At 45.4% G+C, this 16,680-nt stretch overlaps 2 protein-coding genes across 2 annotated transcripts in view; both read right to left on the reverse strand.

Annotated features, from left to right (window-relative positions):
* The window catches only part of VPS35L (VPS35 endosomal protein sorting factor like), a 132,109-nt gene extending 117,719 nt beyond the window's left edge, over window positions 1–14,390 (reverse strand). The window contains exons 1-4 of the mRNA XM_082670955.1: window positions 14,372–14,390; window positions 6,304–6,403; window positions 3,647–3,814; window positions 1,399–1,521 (exon numbers count right to left, since the gene is read on the reverse strand). Of these exons, the coding sequence (XP_082527081.1) occupies window positions 1,399–1,521; window positions 3,647–3,814; window positions 6,304–6,403; window positions 14,372–14,388 (408 nt within the window). The 5' untranslated portion in view covers window positions 14,389–14,390. The remainder of the gene's footprint in view (window positions 1–1,398; window positions 1,522–3,646; window positions 3,815–6,303; window positions 6,404–14,371) is intronic.
* On the reverse strand, window positions 11,325–12,081 carry LOC309832968 (charged multivesicular body protein 4b-like; the record flags this gene model as incomplete). The annotated part of the gene is made up of 1 exon (XM_082671040.1): window positions 11,325–12,081. One exon carries the CDS (start codon window positions 12,079–12,081, stop codon window positions 11,452–11,454), a length of 630 nt encoding a protein of 209 aa, XP_082527166.1. The 3' UTR covers window positions 11,325–11,451.
* Window positions 14,391–16,680: the final 2,290 nt, after the last annotated feature.

Raw genomic sequence — 16,680 nt, forward strand, 5'->3', positions numbered from 1 at the left:
GAGTACAAGGTAAGCCCCGGGCACTAGCCAACAACCTGACCTAGTGAGTGCCACCCAAAGAAGCAGTGAACTCCCAGCCCTGGCAGAAAACCCACCAGTGGGACTCCCTGAGCAACAGTAAGAAGTTAACCTTCTTCAGGGTGGCACTCTCTTCCCCTCGTAACTCTCTCCTTCCCCAGAGACACGACTCTGCGGCTCCAGTTCACTGTCTGAACTGTGCCTGATCCCCGATTCTTAACACATTTTTTGAGGAACGCATTAGCACGTTTTCTCCCAACTAACATTGACATAATAACTGAAACTTACAGAACGTCGGCGTTGGGGCAACATAACTGTGATACTGTGATTTATAAGAAGAAATATATGTTTAGTCTTTGTCCCAATTCCAGGCACAAAGCTCCTAACCCTTGGAATGTCCCAGGTGAGAGAACAATCCAGGAGTCTTCTGTTCTTTTTAGGAAGCACTCTCCTGTGATTTTCGGAAGCACCTAAGGATGGAGGCTGGTTGTCAGGGGAACCAACCACATGATTAGAGGGTGGGAACTTTCAGTCCCACCTCCCTGATTTCTGGGGAGGAGAGAGGGGCTGGAGGTTGAATCAATCACCAGTGGCCAATGATTTAATCAATCATATCTATGTAACGAAGCCTCCATAAAAACCCGAAAGGAAGGGGTTCAGGGACCTTCCGGGTTGGTGAATCAGAAGACATCCACATGCTGCCGTGCTAGACCCCAAACTCCATGGAAACAGACGCTCCTTTGTTCAGGACCTCATCCTAGGTATCTCTTCATCTAGTTACTGGTTTATAACCTTTAATATCCTTTGTAATACACCAGTAGTCTAGTCAGTTCTGTGAGCCACTCTAGCAAATTAATTGAACCCAAAGAGGTGGTCATGGGAAATGCTGATTTATAGCTAGTTGGTCAGAAGCCAGGTAACAACCTGGACTTTTTGTGTGTGTGTGTGTGGTACGCGGGCCTCTCACTGTTGTGGCCTCTCCCACTGTGGAGCACAGGCTCCGGACGCGCAGGCTCAGCGGCCATGGCTCACGGGCCTAGCCGCTCCGCGGCATGTGGGATCTTCCCGGACCAGGGCACGAACCCGCGTCCCCTGCATCGGCAGGCAGACTCTCAACCACTGTGCCACCAGGGAGGCCCACCTGGACTTCTGATTAGCATCTGATGTGGGGCCTGAGCCCTTAAGCTGTGGGAGCTGGTGCTCTCTCCAGGGAGACAATGTCAGAATTGAGTGGATTGATAGGACACCCCACTGGTGACAAAGAACTGCTTGGTGTGGGGGGAGCGAACCTACACACTGGAATCGGGTGCAGAATCGTAATAACAAAAAAAAACTACGAAGTCTGAAGTAGACACTGGGAAAAAGTATACTGGTACTCACAATAGAGAGCTTTTCCGTGGTAGTATACCGGGCAAGGATTTCTCCTCGTTTGCTGGCCCAAGGCTCAAAATCTGATCCTACAATGGAGTTATCATCTCTGTCACGTTTCTTTCTGGAGTTGTCCTAAGAAAAGGCAAGACAATCTCTTCAGCAGCAATTTTTAAATCTTTTAAAAAAGTATAAGCAATCATGGTGATGACAGATGATAACACAGTATTGTATAAGTGAAATTGCTAAGACAGTACAACTTAAATGTTCTCACCAGAAAAAGGGTAAGTATGTAAGGTAATGTATGAGTTAACTCAATGGAGCGAATCCTTTCACAATGTATATGTGTATCAAAGCATCACATTGCACACTTTAAATATCTTACAATTTTGTCAATTATACCTCAGTAAAGCTTAAAAAAAAAGTATGAGAAGGCAGACAATCCCTCGCTGTAGAATGTAACAGATCTATCGAAAGGTTTACTATGATAAAAAAATTTCACGCCAATTCACCACAGATCGACAATAAACCTATCAAAAGATGCTCAAACTCATTAAGAATCAAGGAAAGGCAAACTGAAAGAGATCACTTTTCAACAATCAGAATGGCAAGATTTAAAATGACTGATAGGGCTTCCCTGGTGGCGCAGTGGTTGAGAGTCCGCCTGTGCCCCGGTCCGGGAAGATCCCACATGCCGCGGAGCGGCTAGGCCCGTGAGCCATGGCTGCTGAGCCTGCGCGTCCGGAGCCTGTGCTCCGCAACAGGAGAGGCCACAGCAGTGAGAGGCCCACGTACCACAAGAAAAATAAATAAATAAAAATAAAATAATATAAAATAAAATAAAATGACTGATAGTAGCCAGGTTGGCAAGGATGCAGGGCACAGGCACTCCAAAATACCGCTATGCTGATGGGAGTGTAAATTGGTGAACCCTTTCTGGAGAACAATCTGGCAGTAACCATCAAAACCTTATGTATATGGGGACTTCCCTGGCGGTCCAGTGATAAGAGACTTTGCCTTCCAATGCAGGGGGTGTGGGTTTGATCCCTGGTCGGGGAGCTAGGATCCCACGCCTCAGGGCCAAAACACCAAAGCATAGAACAGAAGCAATATTGTAACAAATTCAATAAAGACTTTGAAAATGGTCCACATAAAAAAAAAAACTTTATGTATATGTTACCTTAACCCAGTAATGAACTCCTAGGGAGTTACCCTGCAGAAATCCTTGCACATAGGCACCAAGATCTATGTATGTTCAAGGACAAATGCGCCACTGCCTATACCAACAAACACCACACACGGTCTGTGTGTCCATCATGGCAATTTAAATCATGTCCCTGGGAATTCCCTGGCGGTCCAGTGGTTAGGACTCTGGGCTTTCACTGCCAAGGACCCGAGTTCAATCCCTGGTCGGGGAACTAAGATTCCCACAAGCCGAGCAGTGCAGCCAAAAAAAAACCCCAAATCATGTCCTGTTCCTTACCATACAATGCAGCTGTTCAAAATAAGAAGGTTGTTCTCTAAGTACTAATATAGAAAGTTCTCCAAGACATATTGTCAAGTTAAAAAAAAAAAAGTATACACGTTAAAAAAAAAAAAAAAAAGTAAATAGCTGTGTGCAATGCCAGCAAAGAATGATGGTGGATTCTGAAGTCAGACTGCCCAGGCTTGAATTCCAGCTTGCATGTCACTTAACATCTCTGCTCCTCTGTGTGGACCTCTTTAAATGAAGCTTAGGCAGTATGAGAACTACACTTGGAATGCACCTGGAAAATACCTGCTACGCAGTTAGCTGATACTCTTCTGACTGCTGTTGTTGTTGCTTATATGTGAGCATGTATGTAAATGTTCAGAAATTGTTGTCATAAATATCTATGAAAATACAAAGAAAAAGTTGAAGAATATACATTACACTGATAACAATAATGCCCTCCAGAGTGCAGAACAGAATGAGAGCCGGTCAACTGGACTCCTCTGTAATGTCTGATTTTTTACATGAAAAATTAGTAAATTAGTTACGTGATTACATAAAAATAAATCCAAAATAAAGGGTATGAAAAGAGTGAAATGAAAATAAAGAATTTTAAAATGCTTTAAAACGAAAGAAGAAGAAGAAGCAGGTTCCAGGATCTACATGCTATGCAGTGTCACTGAGTCTGGATTATCTGAATTGTTACAACCCAAGTGCACTGCGTATTACTTGTTCAATGAAAATCCCCAACCCTGCACCCACAGGACTGACCATAGCTAGGAGCATTACCGTGGTAGCCACCAGGGCTGCAGGGTCAGCAGAGGCCGCAAACATGGAGAGGGGGTCGGTCCCATCCAGGACGCTGCTCAGTGGATCCACCACGGAGCTGGAGGATGAAGAGGACGTGGAAGAAGTGCTTCCTTTCCGGCTCACTTTCTTTGTCTTTGACTCTGTGACCTGTGGGGAAAATCTGTGGAGGTAAAATGGTAGTCTCCTATGACTTTTCCCAATGAAACACGCAAATGGGTTTTCCCTTGTTCCGTTACGAACTGACCATTCCTTTGCAGCAGGGACACTTATTTTTGTGACAAACTGACATGACTCGGAATCCCAGCTGTCGAGGAAGGGAAGGTGAGAAATTGGGGTTAGGAAGGGAGAGACAGGGTCTTTGAGATTTAGAAGGTGATGCTATAAGTGAATTCTTACAGGGCCTTCTTACTCAAAGTGTGGTCTCTGGACAAGCCGCGTGCACATCACCTGCCAGCTCATAAATCTGTAGACCCCCGAGCCCCACCTCGGACCCAGTGCAGCAGAATTTGCATCTTGCAGCAATGGTCTAGGTGGGGTAACGAACCAGCATACGGAAGATCCCAGAGTCGTCATTCTCGAAGACGGTCTCAGTGGCTCTGCGCGGCCAGCTCATCATCACAGTGAGCGCCCAACTCCTCCCTTTCGGGAGAACTGTGTATGTGTTAAGAAGCAGGCGGGGGTGTTGGGGTGTGAAGCCATGTTCTTGTTCCACTGCCCCCAACCCTCCCCAACTTCAGAGGACCAGACCGTGGTGAACCCCTGAGCCGAGAGGATCCAACCAGAGCCAGAGTCTGTCTGCTGAAGGTTTAGGATCAACATCCAGAAGGGCTAGTTAGGCTCCACTCCTTTTTAAATGAGGAGGCTATAAAAACCCGGAACAATTCTTCAGAGAGAGAGAGGATGTAACAGCATGAAGGAGAGAGGGCGTCGGATAAAAGAGAATTTGGCCTCTGTCCCCGGTTCCTGGAAAGGAGACTCCAAGTCCCTGGAGCATCAGTCATTCATGAGCCCCTCAGTCACACCTGAGTTTATGCTGATGCGAGGATGCTGAAAGACCAAACACGTGATTAGAGGGCTCGGACTTTCAGCCAGGCGATAACCCTCACTGTAGAATATAACAGATCTGTCTAAAGGTTTACTATGATAAAAAATTTTCAGGCTAATTCACCACAGATGGACAATAAACCTATCAAAAGATGAAAGAGATCTCACTTCAGCAGAGGAGAGGGAAGCTGGAGATCAAGTTCACTCATGTGGCCAAGGAATCGATCAATCATGTGTGTCATAAAACCCCAATAAGAAGTTTGGACCCCAAAGCTCAGTGGAGCTTCCCAGTTGAACACATGATGCGCTGGGAGGTGATGCACACCCTGACTCCACAGGCAGAGGACAAGGAAGCTCTGCATTTGGGACCCTCCCCCTTGCCCTATATGTCTCTTAACTTGGCTGGTCCTCACGTGCATCCTTTATAATAAAAATATAAGCATAAGTATTTCACTTTTCTGAGTTTTGTGAGTTGTTCTAGTAAATTATCAAACCTGAGGGACGTCGCCGGAAACCCTTAGATTTGTAGCCAGTTGGTCAGAAGTGCAGGTGGCCTGGGGACCCCCAAGTTTACAGCTGGAGTCTGAAGCTAGGGCAGTTTTATTGAAGACCATGCCCTACACCTGTGGAGTCTGACACTAACCCTAGGTAACTTGAAGTGCCTCCCACTGGTGCATGTCTGTTGTTCCTGTCTGCCTGGCCTCCATTGCTCCATCTCCCAGCCTCAACAGTCCACATTTTCTTTGGAAAGGCAGCCTTGCCTGACTTTCAGCTCTTAAAGGCCTGGTGGAGTGAACTCTGCTCCTGGCTCCCAGGGTGGGCAGGAGCCCCAACCCAACCAATCAGCATATTCTACACCCCAGTCACCAGGGTTGGTTCAGGGAAGGACACATAACCCAACTGGGCAAACAGAAAATGCAGAGAAGACACACTCCCTGCTCTTGGGTTTGAGTTCCTGAGATTGGAACCAACTCACTGGTGGGTCAGCCGCAGCCACTCGAGCCCGTGGGGATTTGAGGGGCCCTGGGACACTGAAGCTTGGTCTTGTGACCTCCTGCTTTATGTAATCACCTGTGTGTTCTCAGGTTCTCTGCCATTCAGAAACGTCACGTCCTCAGTGTCTAGTGGCATCTGTCAACCTCGTCCCACCCATGATGACAACACGTAGCTTCTATTACTTGTTAATAAAAAAGTGCTAACTCAGATGAGACAATCTATGACTCTTGCTTGCCTTTTGTTTTGTTTTTTAAATAAACTCACAGATAGACTAAGATGCTATTCAGGACAGCACCTTACATTAGTAATTAGAGTGATCTTAATATTCCAAATAGGCAAATTAAGAAGTATTTTGTTTACACCTCCAAATCAGGAACAACGGCATCCCATATGCACGATCACCTCACTAATATGAGAAAGGGAATAAAAATGATGGTGGGGGAGACCAACATCACAAAAAAAATGGGGCAGAGAACAAACTGGTTGATTTAAGTATGCAAAAGCACCTACCACTGGCAAAATGAGAAAGACCCAGGAATACTGTCTATAATTTTATGGAATAAGAATGTCACAGAGGGACCCTCGACAAAACTTACAGTTATGGGTTTCAGTGGGTGATAGTCCCCAAATTCCAGCGGTACAGCCTCCAACCGGCATGATGCAAACTCAGCCTTGTAGTTCCTGTTCCTGGAATGCCTGGTAAACAGCAAAACCCAGAAACCAATTAGCTGGAGATGCATACACACTAACAACTTTTTGCTGAGACTTCCTCATTGATGAGACAGTTTACAGTGGAACAGTATTTTTACCAAGACCAATAAGAAGTGGTAAATTTAAAAAAACATTTCTTTTTAAATCAGTTTGAAGGTATAAGGAGCTGCCGAGGCAAACAAGACCTGCGAGGACAGACGCCAGAACAAAGGGAAGCTCACTGAAGTGAAGCCAACTTTCTTGCCCAGCTATCTCTCACAGAGCATTTTGATTCTTGACATGGGACAAGAGCCAGGCAGAGGGCAGCTGCTAGGGTGCAGAGTAGCCAAAGAAGCTTTAAGGAAAACTCACAGGGCTGTAGAGATAAACTAGGGTTCAGGGCTATGGAGACAGCCAGGGCTTGAAGGAAGAGATTCTGAAGAGAAGGCAGTGCAGAGAAGTGAGAGATTCGGTCCTGGTTTCCCCTCAAAGTATTCTCCAGTTAAGCTGTGGAAGAGCAAGAGGAATAAGCCAAGTAGATGAAGAGCAGAGAGTTTTCATCAGTCTTGCGGAGGCTTAACAAGTGAAGGGATTAGTGAGAAGGAACATAAAAGGGGAGAGATCACCCACATTGAAGCATGGAGAGGAAAAAAGATGAAAAGCACAGAAGAGTGCATAAGAGACATGAAGAAAGGTCTAACACACATACGATCTGAATTCCAAAGAAGAGAGGAGGAACAGGCAGAGCAGTATTTGAAGAGATAATAGCTAAAAACTTTCCCCAACTAAAGAAAGACACTGATTCGCAGATTCAAGAAACGCTTGTGCCCCAAGCAAGATCAGTACAGAAACAAAACAAAAAACAACCATACTTAGGGCCTTCATAGTAAAATGGCTGAAAACTATAAAGAGAGGATTTCTTAAAAGGAATAAAGATATGTTATTTTCAAAGGACAACAGTAAAGATTATTATCTCAGCACAGAAATGAGAGCCACAAGACAAAGGAATGATACCTTTAAAGTACTGTAAGAAAATAATTCCCAACCAAGAATTCTAGACCTAGTGAAACTACTCTGTGAACATTAGGGCAAAAGAAAGAAGTTTCCAGTAAAAGAAAAAGGAGAACAGCAGCAGCAGCAGCAGAACCACACCGTAATTTTTTTTTTAAATGCTGAAAGTAGAAGGAAAATGATCCCAGCTGAAAGCAAAAAATATATGCTAACATGTATATATACATATATATATATGCACATATATGTGTACATATGCATATATACTATATATATACTAAAGAGCATACAAAAGATAAAGGTGTAGGTAAAACTAAATATCGACTACAAAAAAATAACTTCTTACGGTGTTTAAAATATATATAGAATTAAAATGCATGAGAACTAGAACATAAAAGGCAGGAGAGGTGCTACGATCTGAATGTGTGTCTCCCTAAAATTCACAGGTTGAAATCCTAACCCACAAAAGGTATTAGTAGGTGGAGCCTTTGAGAGGTGCTTACATCTTGAGGGTACAGCCCTCATGAATGGGATTAGTACCCTTATAAAAGAGGCTCCAGAGAGCTCCCTAGCCCCTTCCACCATGTGAAGACACAGTGAGAAGGTGCTGGCTGTGAGCCAGGAAGAGTGCCTTCACCTGACCATGCTGCTGCCATGATCCTAGAGTTCCAGCCTCCAGAACTGTGAGAAATTAAATTTTGTTGTTGATAAGTAAACCAGCCTGGGGGACCTCCCTGGTGGTCCAGTGGATAAGACTCTGTGCTCCCAATGCAGGGGGCATAGGTTCAATCCCTGGTTGGGGAACTAAGATCCCACATGCCATACAGCACAACCAAAAAAAAAAAAAAAAAAGGAAAACCAGTCTGTGGTATTTCATTACAGCAGCCCAAACAAATTCAGACAGAAAATTGGTACCCGGAGCGGAGTGCTAGTATAACAAATATGGAAGCAGCTTTGGAACTGGATAATGGGTAGAGGCTGGAGAAGTTCTGAAGGATGTGCTAGAAAAAGCCACTACCGTGGATGGACTGATTATCCAGTGATTATTGTGAGGGCTCAGAAAGAAGAGAGGAAAGCTGCAGAGAAAGCCTCAACCTTCTCAGAGAATACCTAAGTGGGGGTAAACAGAATGTTGGTAGAACCGCAGAAGGTAAAGGTCATTCTGATGAGGCCTCATACAGAAGGAGGAACACGCTTTTGGACGATGGAGGCAAGCAATCCTTGTTATAAAGTAGCGAAGAGCCTGGCTGAATTAGTCCGTGTCCTGGTGTTTTGTGGAAGGCAGAACTTGTGAGCCATTAAATTTGGATATTTGGCTGAAGAAATTTCTAAACAAAGTGTTGAAGGTGCAGCTTGGCTTCTCTTGAATGCTTACAGTAAAATTCAAGAGGAGAGGAATGACTTAAAGACAAAATGGCTGACCAAACAGCAAACAGGCTTAAAAACCTGGAAAACTCTGTTTCAAAGAGCACAGGAAGCTGGCCCCTTTGTTTCCTTGGCCTCCAGATGCCTTGAATTCATCCCTTCCACGCCCCCCCATTCCCACGCCCATTCTCAGCTCCTTGACTTCATTAATATGTGTATGAACCCCAAATCTAATTGTGCCGTGCAATTAATCAGCTTTACTCAATAAGCCCCACCTACTCAGACATCTAACACAGTACAAAAGAACTGAGAGCCCATGTAATTTCGCTTCCATCCCTTTCTAAATAAATTTCGCTTCGAGTGTAGGAAAGGAGAAAAGCTAGTTAACAATATAGACCGGCCTCTACTTGTTTTTTGTTTTTAAAGGAAAACCCCTACCACAATACACTGCCTAGTCCCTTTGGGTTATATTTACTAAATATATACTGTCTGCATCTTCCAAAAATATTTCAGTTGAATTCATTTATGAAATATTCTTCCAAACTCCTTTTAATATGCTACCAGCCAATCCTTGATTTATAAAACAAACAAAACCCCAAAGAATAAATTGGAAGTCTAGTCATCAACAGCCATAATGGAGTTTAAAAAATCAACTTATACTTTTCCTCCTTTCAGATCACTCTTAACTTTATCAATAGAATTTTGAAAAGTTAATTTAATAGAATGAGTAGAAATGTAATCTGACCTGAAATTCAACTGCAAATGTGTTGTCCATCGCCATAATAATTATTAACGAATCAACAGCTAAAAAAAGGATAGTATCAAAAGAGCAGTATGACTTGATACACAACAACCAAGGATCAGTTCTCATTTATTATGTGCTTATTACTGTTGGGGCCCACAGCGGGCCACCCCCAAATATGGCACAGTGATTATCTTGAATTAAAGTTACTTAAGAAACTTAAGGAAGAGCTGATGTAGAGGGACACTCTGACCCTCCTCTCTGTCTCCCTGAAGGCAGGAAATAAGTCTCCCCTGTGAAAGGTGCCCACTTGCATCTGGAGGTAGAAGGACACCCTTGTCGCCAGAGATGGGGACTCAGGGCCAAGAAGCCTATATAAACGAACCTTGTTATTTCTTTAATACCACAAGCCTGCTGTTTAGATTCTTCACTAATTAAGCACCCAAAGCCCAACTTTCTCTGTTCTGTCAATTCCTCACAAATCTAGTTTCTTTGTCTAAAAAGTATAAAAGCTGCCTGCTTCAGCCACTTCTTAGGTCCTGTATCTATGAGACCTCCAGAACACACAAATTAAAATTTGTTTCTTTTTCTCCCATTAATTTACCTTGTGTCAATTTTATTATTGGTCCAGCCACAAGAACTCAAGAGAGTAGGAGGGGGAATTTCCTCTCCCTGACACTATATACCAGGATACAGGACAAGCCCTTTACCTCTATTTCCTATGAGGTAGGTACTATGATTATGCCCATTTCTCAGATGGAGAAGCTGAGGCTGTTGGTAACTTGTGAGAGGTTAGCAAGTGATACAGACAGATGCAAACCGAGGCAGCCTGCCTCTAGGATTCAGTAGTTCTACAGATCATCTATAGGTCAACTTGAGAATTTGAAAAAGCAATTGTCTTTTCTTTTTTTTTTAAGAACTGAGCTTTGAAATGATTTTTTTTTTTTTAAGTGTGAGAGGAGGGAATTCTTTGGGGAAAAAATACTTGTTCTGGACAAACCTTTAAAAAACAAAAGGGAAGGAAACATTTACCCTTGCCGTAAGTCCATGTCAAGTTGCTATTTCGATTTTTCAACCATTTCTTCCATTATTTCCTCAAATTTGCTCTCAGTTCCCTAGTGTTTCCTATAGGTTGAGATGTTAAAAGCATTTTCTTCAATGCCTGGGTCTTTGGTAAGGCTAACAGTGACCTCTAGTGGGCATTTTCTCAAAAAGCCTAACTCTTCTTCCCGCCAACATAGCTGGTAAGCTGGTAAAAATACCCCCAACTCCCAGCAATGCGAAAGGGTGGTCTGGCTCCTTGGCAGCTGCCACAGAAAAAAGGCCAACATTTCATACTTCCACTCCTAGCTTGGTCTGGCCTCTGGCTACTCCAAGTGTGAGTCACAGATCACCAACAAGAGCATCACCTGGGGAGTAGTGAAATACCCCTACAGAATCAGGGTCTGCATTTCTCCAAAATCCCCAGGTGACTGATATGTACATTAAAGGTTGACACTGCCCTATTTTTAAATTATTTACATTGGGTAACATGAATGTGTAGAAATCCTACTACCAGTTACCAAATTAATCTCGTTATACTGGAAATACCGAAATCCAATAACTGCTTTTTAATTCTCAAGTGATTTTTTTTTTTTGGATTTGCAAATACAGTTTATTTTACAGAAATTCAACATTATAAACAGCAGGCACCTCCCAGCCCCCCACCCCCCTCCCCCCACCCGTACCACTGGGTGCAGACCATGCTATGCAGAGTGAGCAGTGATGCAGCCCTACTGCTTTGGAGGGAGATTCGAGAGCGATGGAACCTGCCTGCACCACGGCCTGCCTGCCCCACACACGCACGCGCCTGCCCGCCTCACAGGCCACCAGAGTCTGTCTGGGCCCAGCCCGCGCTGGACCAGTTAAATGGATCCAGCACAGGTCTCCAATTCCTTCATGTCGTCGTCTTCCTCTTCCTTCTTCTTGGTGGGTTTTGATGGTACAGATATAGACGGAACATTTGGTAGAGGGACTGTTTCCGGTGTCCACTGATTTCCAGCAAATTCTTGTCTAGTTCCTCCTGTTCTAGTTTTTCTAATTCTGCCATGAGCTCATCCTCGTCAAACTCTTCTCCAAACCCTACAGGTTTTGAAATAGCTGTTGAAATCTCTTCTGCAAGTTCCTGCTGGTCAGCAATGTCCTGCATTAACTCATCAACTTTATCGATGTCCATGTTGTCGTGGGCAGCCTTCATGGCTTTGGTGGCATAGCCCATGTTCTTGAGCACCTCGGTGTTGGTGTTAGCATTCTCCAGCGCCTCTCGCTGGAACTCGCTGGTTGACAGTGTGCCCTCGATCTGTGCCAGCTGCTTTTCATACCTCTTCTTGCGCTTCAGTGCCTGGAGGGCAGCGCGCTTGTTTTTGGTGCCATGCTTCTTGGCGGCTGTCAGCTCCTGCTCAATCTTCTTCTCCAGGAATTCCTGTTTCTTACTTAGCATCTCCTCCATGTCCCGAAGCCTCTGGATGGCCTCCTGGGGGGTCGGGCCGCCCCTGCCCTCAAGTGACTTTTTAATTACTAATGACATAATCTGGCAACACAGTTTTTTATCTCCCAATCACAATATACTCCCCCTCCCCAATAGAGTCTTAAAATGATGTAGAAATTCTGACTCCAAAGAATGGTATTTTTAACAGTGCTATGACCATAGGACTGAACAGGAAATGTAATCCACAGTGCACTGGACATCTCACAGGTGAGGTCAGTAATAACAAAAGGTGTGGGTGAGAAGAGGCATGCTGGGGAGACCCATGACAACACAGCAGGACTCAGGAACCTTGCTACCCAGGAATCTTAACCCAGGACCTAGACTGTAGGGCCATATGACAATAATGATTAAGATCAGAGGTTTGGGACTTCCCTGGTGGTTCAGTGGTTAAGAATCCGCTTGCCAATGCAGGGGACATGGGTTCGATCCCTGGTCTGGGAAGATCCCACATACCGCAGAATAACTAAGCTTGTGCACCATAACTACTGAGCCTGTGCTCTAGAGCCCATGAGCCACAACTACTGAGCCCATGCACTGCAACTACTGAAGCCCGCGTGCAGCAACAAAGACCCAACGCAGCCAAAAAAAAAAAAAAAGATCACAGGTTTGAGTTCCAAACCTCAGTGCTCCTTGCAGGCTATAAAGCTAAATGAACTGCTTCATCTTTCTGTCTCCACTTTCTTATCTGAAAAATGGGTTTTTTAGGAGATGAGATGTTGCACGTTCAGCACTTAGCACAGTGCCTGGCACAAGATAAAGGCTCGATAAATGTCAAATTTAATGACAGAAACACGTTTCTCCTCTGAGGGCCTCCTCAGTCTCCTCATTCATTCCATAAATATTACTCAGCACCTACTATCTGCCAAGCTCCATGCCAGGCTCTGGAGATACAATGATGGTTATAACTCAGCCCCTTTAACTTAAGAAGCATCAAGTCTAGTGGGCAAACTGAAAGATGAACACATGCTACCACAGACAGAAGTGTTTAGAGCACAGCCAGACTAGGAACTGTGGAGACCCTAGATGCTAAACGGCTAACGGCACCTCTCTCTGTAAAGTATACCAAAGGTAAAAATGCACTGGGATTAAACAGCATCTTCCTGGATCTTCTGATTACAAAATTCCAGCCAGATAAGTGCATTGAAGCTATATGTTTTGGTATATAAGCCTTAGTGATTTCCTAAAAGGGGTTTTGCATGACTAGGTCAAAGAAAACTCAAGGCAGGTCATATAAGAACTCACTGGCATCCAATCCTGATTTAGCATACCGAGACTTTTGAAGGAAGACTCTTAAAGAGTTAGACATGTGAAGGGAACAAGAGAAAGACCGCTGTTTATCAAGCATAAAATCAGAAGTATGTATCTGATTATTTCTAAGGTCCAGGGCTGTATATTTTTTCATTTGCTCACTCACTCACTCATTCAATGTAAACCACTTTGCATCATTTGCAGAGAAAGATCAGAAAATAATCTCCCTTTCTCACGTGCCCAAATAATTCCACTACTACCATCACATCTTGCTCCGGTTCTTCACACACCCGTAGAAGCAGCTGGAGCCTGAAGCGCCAATCACTCCTAGCTACTCCAGCCACAAGAGGCCGACAGGCCCAGCCGCCTTGGAATGCGCCATTAGCTTCTTCTTGATGACCTCCTATTCATCCTCCAAAACCCAATTTAAGGCTCTTCCTCTCTCAAACCTTCCCCAAGCCGCCAGGTGTGCCTAATCCCCAATGCCTTCTTTGGATATCCTTCTATTCAGAAGCTTATCTGCTCCACTAAACTGTCAGCTCCTTGATGCCAAGGAGTACGTCTGAGGGTTGTGTATCCTGAATGCCCAGTGCAGGGCCCTGCACAGAGTAGGAGGAATGGCAGCCATTTCACAGATGAGAAAAGCAAGTCTCCTCTAGATGAGCCCAGTCATTCAGAAAACTGCCAGGTCTTCCGAGTCGTCCAGACCAGAGCTGAGCCCACCATTTTCTGCAGCCAGCTCCCCCAGAACCCGCGCCAACTTCTGGGAAAGCGGAGGCCGGGGAACTTGAGCTTTTTTTAGGGAATGAATGGAGAGGGTGGCGTGGAAGGCGCGGGGAGAGGTAGCGGAGGAGGGGACCAAGATCCCACCCGTCCGGCTTCAGGGAGGGCTTCTGAACCCGGGTAGCGGCCGGGGATCTGTGGTCAAGACCACCAGGAGATGGGGTGGGAGACTCCACCAAACCCAACAGAAAGCAGTTCACACACTCCCTCGCAGAGACACACACCGAGACAGAGACAGAATCCCAGAAACAACCAAGGACACCACCTCCCTTAAGCCCAGCCGCCGCTTCCTTCTTACCAAGGAAAGACCGCCATCTTCCCAGTCACATGACCGCTACTTCTGGCACCGCCAGCCCAATTCGCCCTTCCAGACCACGCCCCTCCAGGGGGCCATGTTTGTAAGGGGCGGAGGCCCCTCCCCGCAGGGTCAGGGCCGCCATGTTTGTGAGGGGCGGGGCGCCCTCCCGCAAGGCACGGGCCTTGCCGCTCGGGCGGCCATGATTAAGAAGGGCACCGCAGGCCTTGTGGCTGCTGGTGCCGCAGCGCAGACATGATGAGCTGGCACTTGCGGCAGGTGGCCGCCTGGCCAGCCGGCGCCCTCTGGAGGCGGTGAAGAATCCAGACACCTGCGGAGAGAAGACGCTAACCGCGGCTGGGGTGGGAACAGCGTCCAGCCCGCGCGTGCTTTTGCGGCTAATTAGCAGTTTGGCTGGGTAAGCCACGCCCCCTCTGCAGGACACTGCGCCCACCTCCGTGCCACGGGGAATTTAGGCACTTACCGTACCCACCTCCCAGGACTAACAACCTGAGTCTCTAAGGGCTGCCGTAGATCCAAATGGGACAGCTTTCGACTGGAACTAAACTAACTGGAGAAATCGGGGTCAGCATTTCACCCCACTTGGCGAAGCCGTACGTTTCTATGAAGGTGGATGTCCGTTTCCACTACAGAACTTCCGTGCTCTAGTCTAGTCTAGTTTTCTCTGATTAAAAAAAAAAAAAAAATCACAGGATATTTTACTAAATGGTTGCCATAGTAAGCATGTGTCACGCCCTGTGCTGAGCACTTTGCGTTCACTCTTCATTTACTCCCCACTGCAAACCTCTGAAATTACGGCAACCGGGATTTGACCTGACTCCAGACCTGACTACTAGTTTAACAAGGGAGATCTAACGGGGGTGACTGTTGGTTAACAGTTGGTTAATCACAAGGCATCTGATCCTCACTTTTTTCCCTTTTTCTTTGAAGTGTCTTTTCTGACAGGAGGAGGTCAGAAAACCACATTCTCAAAAATCTCCTCAGGAAAAGGCAGTAGAACATACCCTAACCCTCTAACGGAATACGCAGTTTATTTAGCACGCTGAGTCCTAGTTTCTTCAGCCGTGAAGTTAGGATAATTCTGACCGAGGTGAAGGGAGATGATTATCAAATGCCCGGCAAATGGTCAGCATTCAGTTGAAGCAGTACATCACTCACTTGGCAGGCTGAAAAATCATATTGTAACTTCTATGACCTTTCTGATTTCAGAGCTTTTCTTTCCAGGGCCACAGACGATGCAGTGTATCATAAAGCAGGGCTTCTCCCGTTTGAATTGCACAGACTCACCCGGGGATCTTAAAGGCAGGTTCTGATTCAGCTCTGGGGCAGGGCCTGGGCTTCTGCATTTCTAACAAGTCCCTGGGTGGCACTGCTGCTGGTCTCTGGATGCAGAAGGGGCTGTGATCGTTGTGGGTGGTGAAGGTGGGGACGGGCATAGAACACAAGCAGCGGCAGAGCAACAGCGTGCGCTCCTCAGCACTGTCGGGCACACCCACTGATTCTGAACTCTTTAATCATGTCAGGTGTGTTACACAGATAATGGAGGTAATCCTGAAACAGGCTGTTGTAAGTTATGTAAAGTGTGAAAGGGGAGTCTTCCCACCATAGGCTGAGAAGCAAAACCACGCTTCTGGTGGCAACTTTGTCAACCACCTCAAGAAACTGCGTTGAAAGCCATAGAGAAACTGACCAAAAGGGAACAGATTAAATAAATAAGTGAAAAGGTAATATTTTACTGTCAAGTATAATTTTGGTTAGACATGGTATTTGTTCTCAGAGCTGTCCTTTAGAACCTAACCGATGTGACTCCACTGCACCATACCCCAATCGGATTTGCTGCATTCCATGACTGAAAGTCTTTTTTTTTTTTTAATTTTTATAACCTACATGTATGCCCACTATGGTCTGTTACAGATAGCATTCCAACTTCACTTGCTTATTTTTTTTTTTATAACTATTACTCTTCATTTGGGGGTAGGAGGGGGATTGTGTGTGGTTGTTCATGGGACAGTGACACCTGACAGAAAAAAAGATCTTCATCTCCAGAATGGGTCCTTGTTTTCAGCTCAGTATGAGTAATAAAGAGTTCCCAGTCAATGTACATAATAAACAAGAGCAAAGGGTGGCCACTGGAAAAGGGAGAGGCTGTTCTCACACTGTCTTGTAGATTATCAAATATAGTATCTCCTCGATAAGAGGTAAAAATGAGGACCATTGGACTATGCTCACGTTAGATGACCAGGCAGCAGCAGTGGTTGGATTCTTAACGCTGTGCAAGTCAGCAGCTTGGT

Source organism: Grampus griseus, assembly GCF_964374135.1.
Source record: "Grampus griseus genome assembly, chromosome: 14".
NCBI classification, from domain to species: domain Eukaryota; kingdom Metazoa; phylum Chordata; class Mammalia; order Artiodactyla; family Delphinidae; genus Grampus; species Grampus griseus.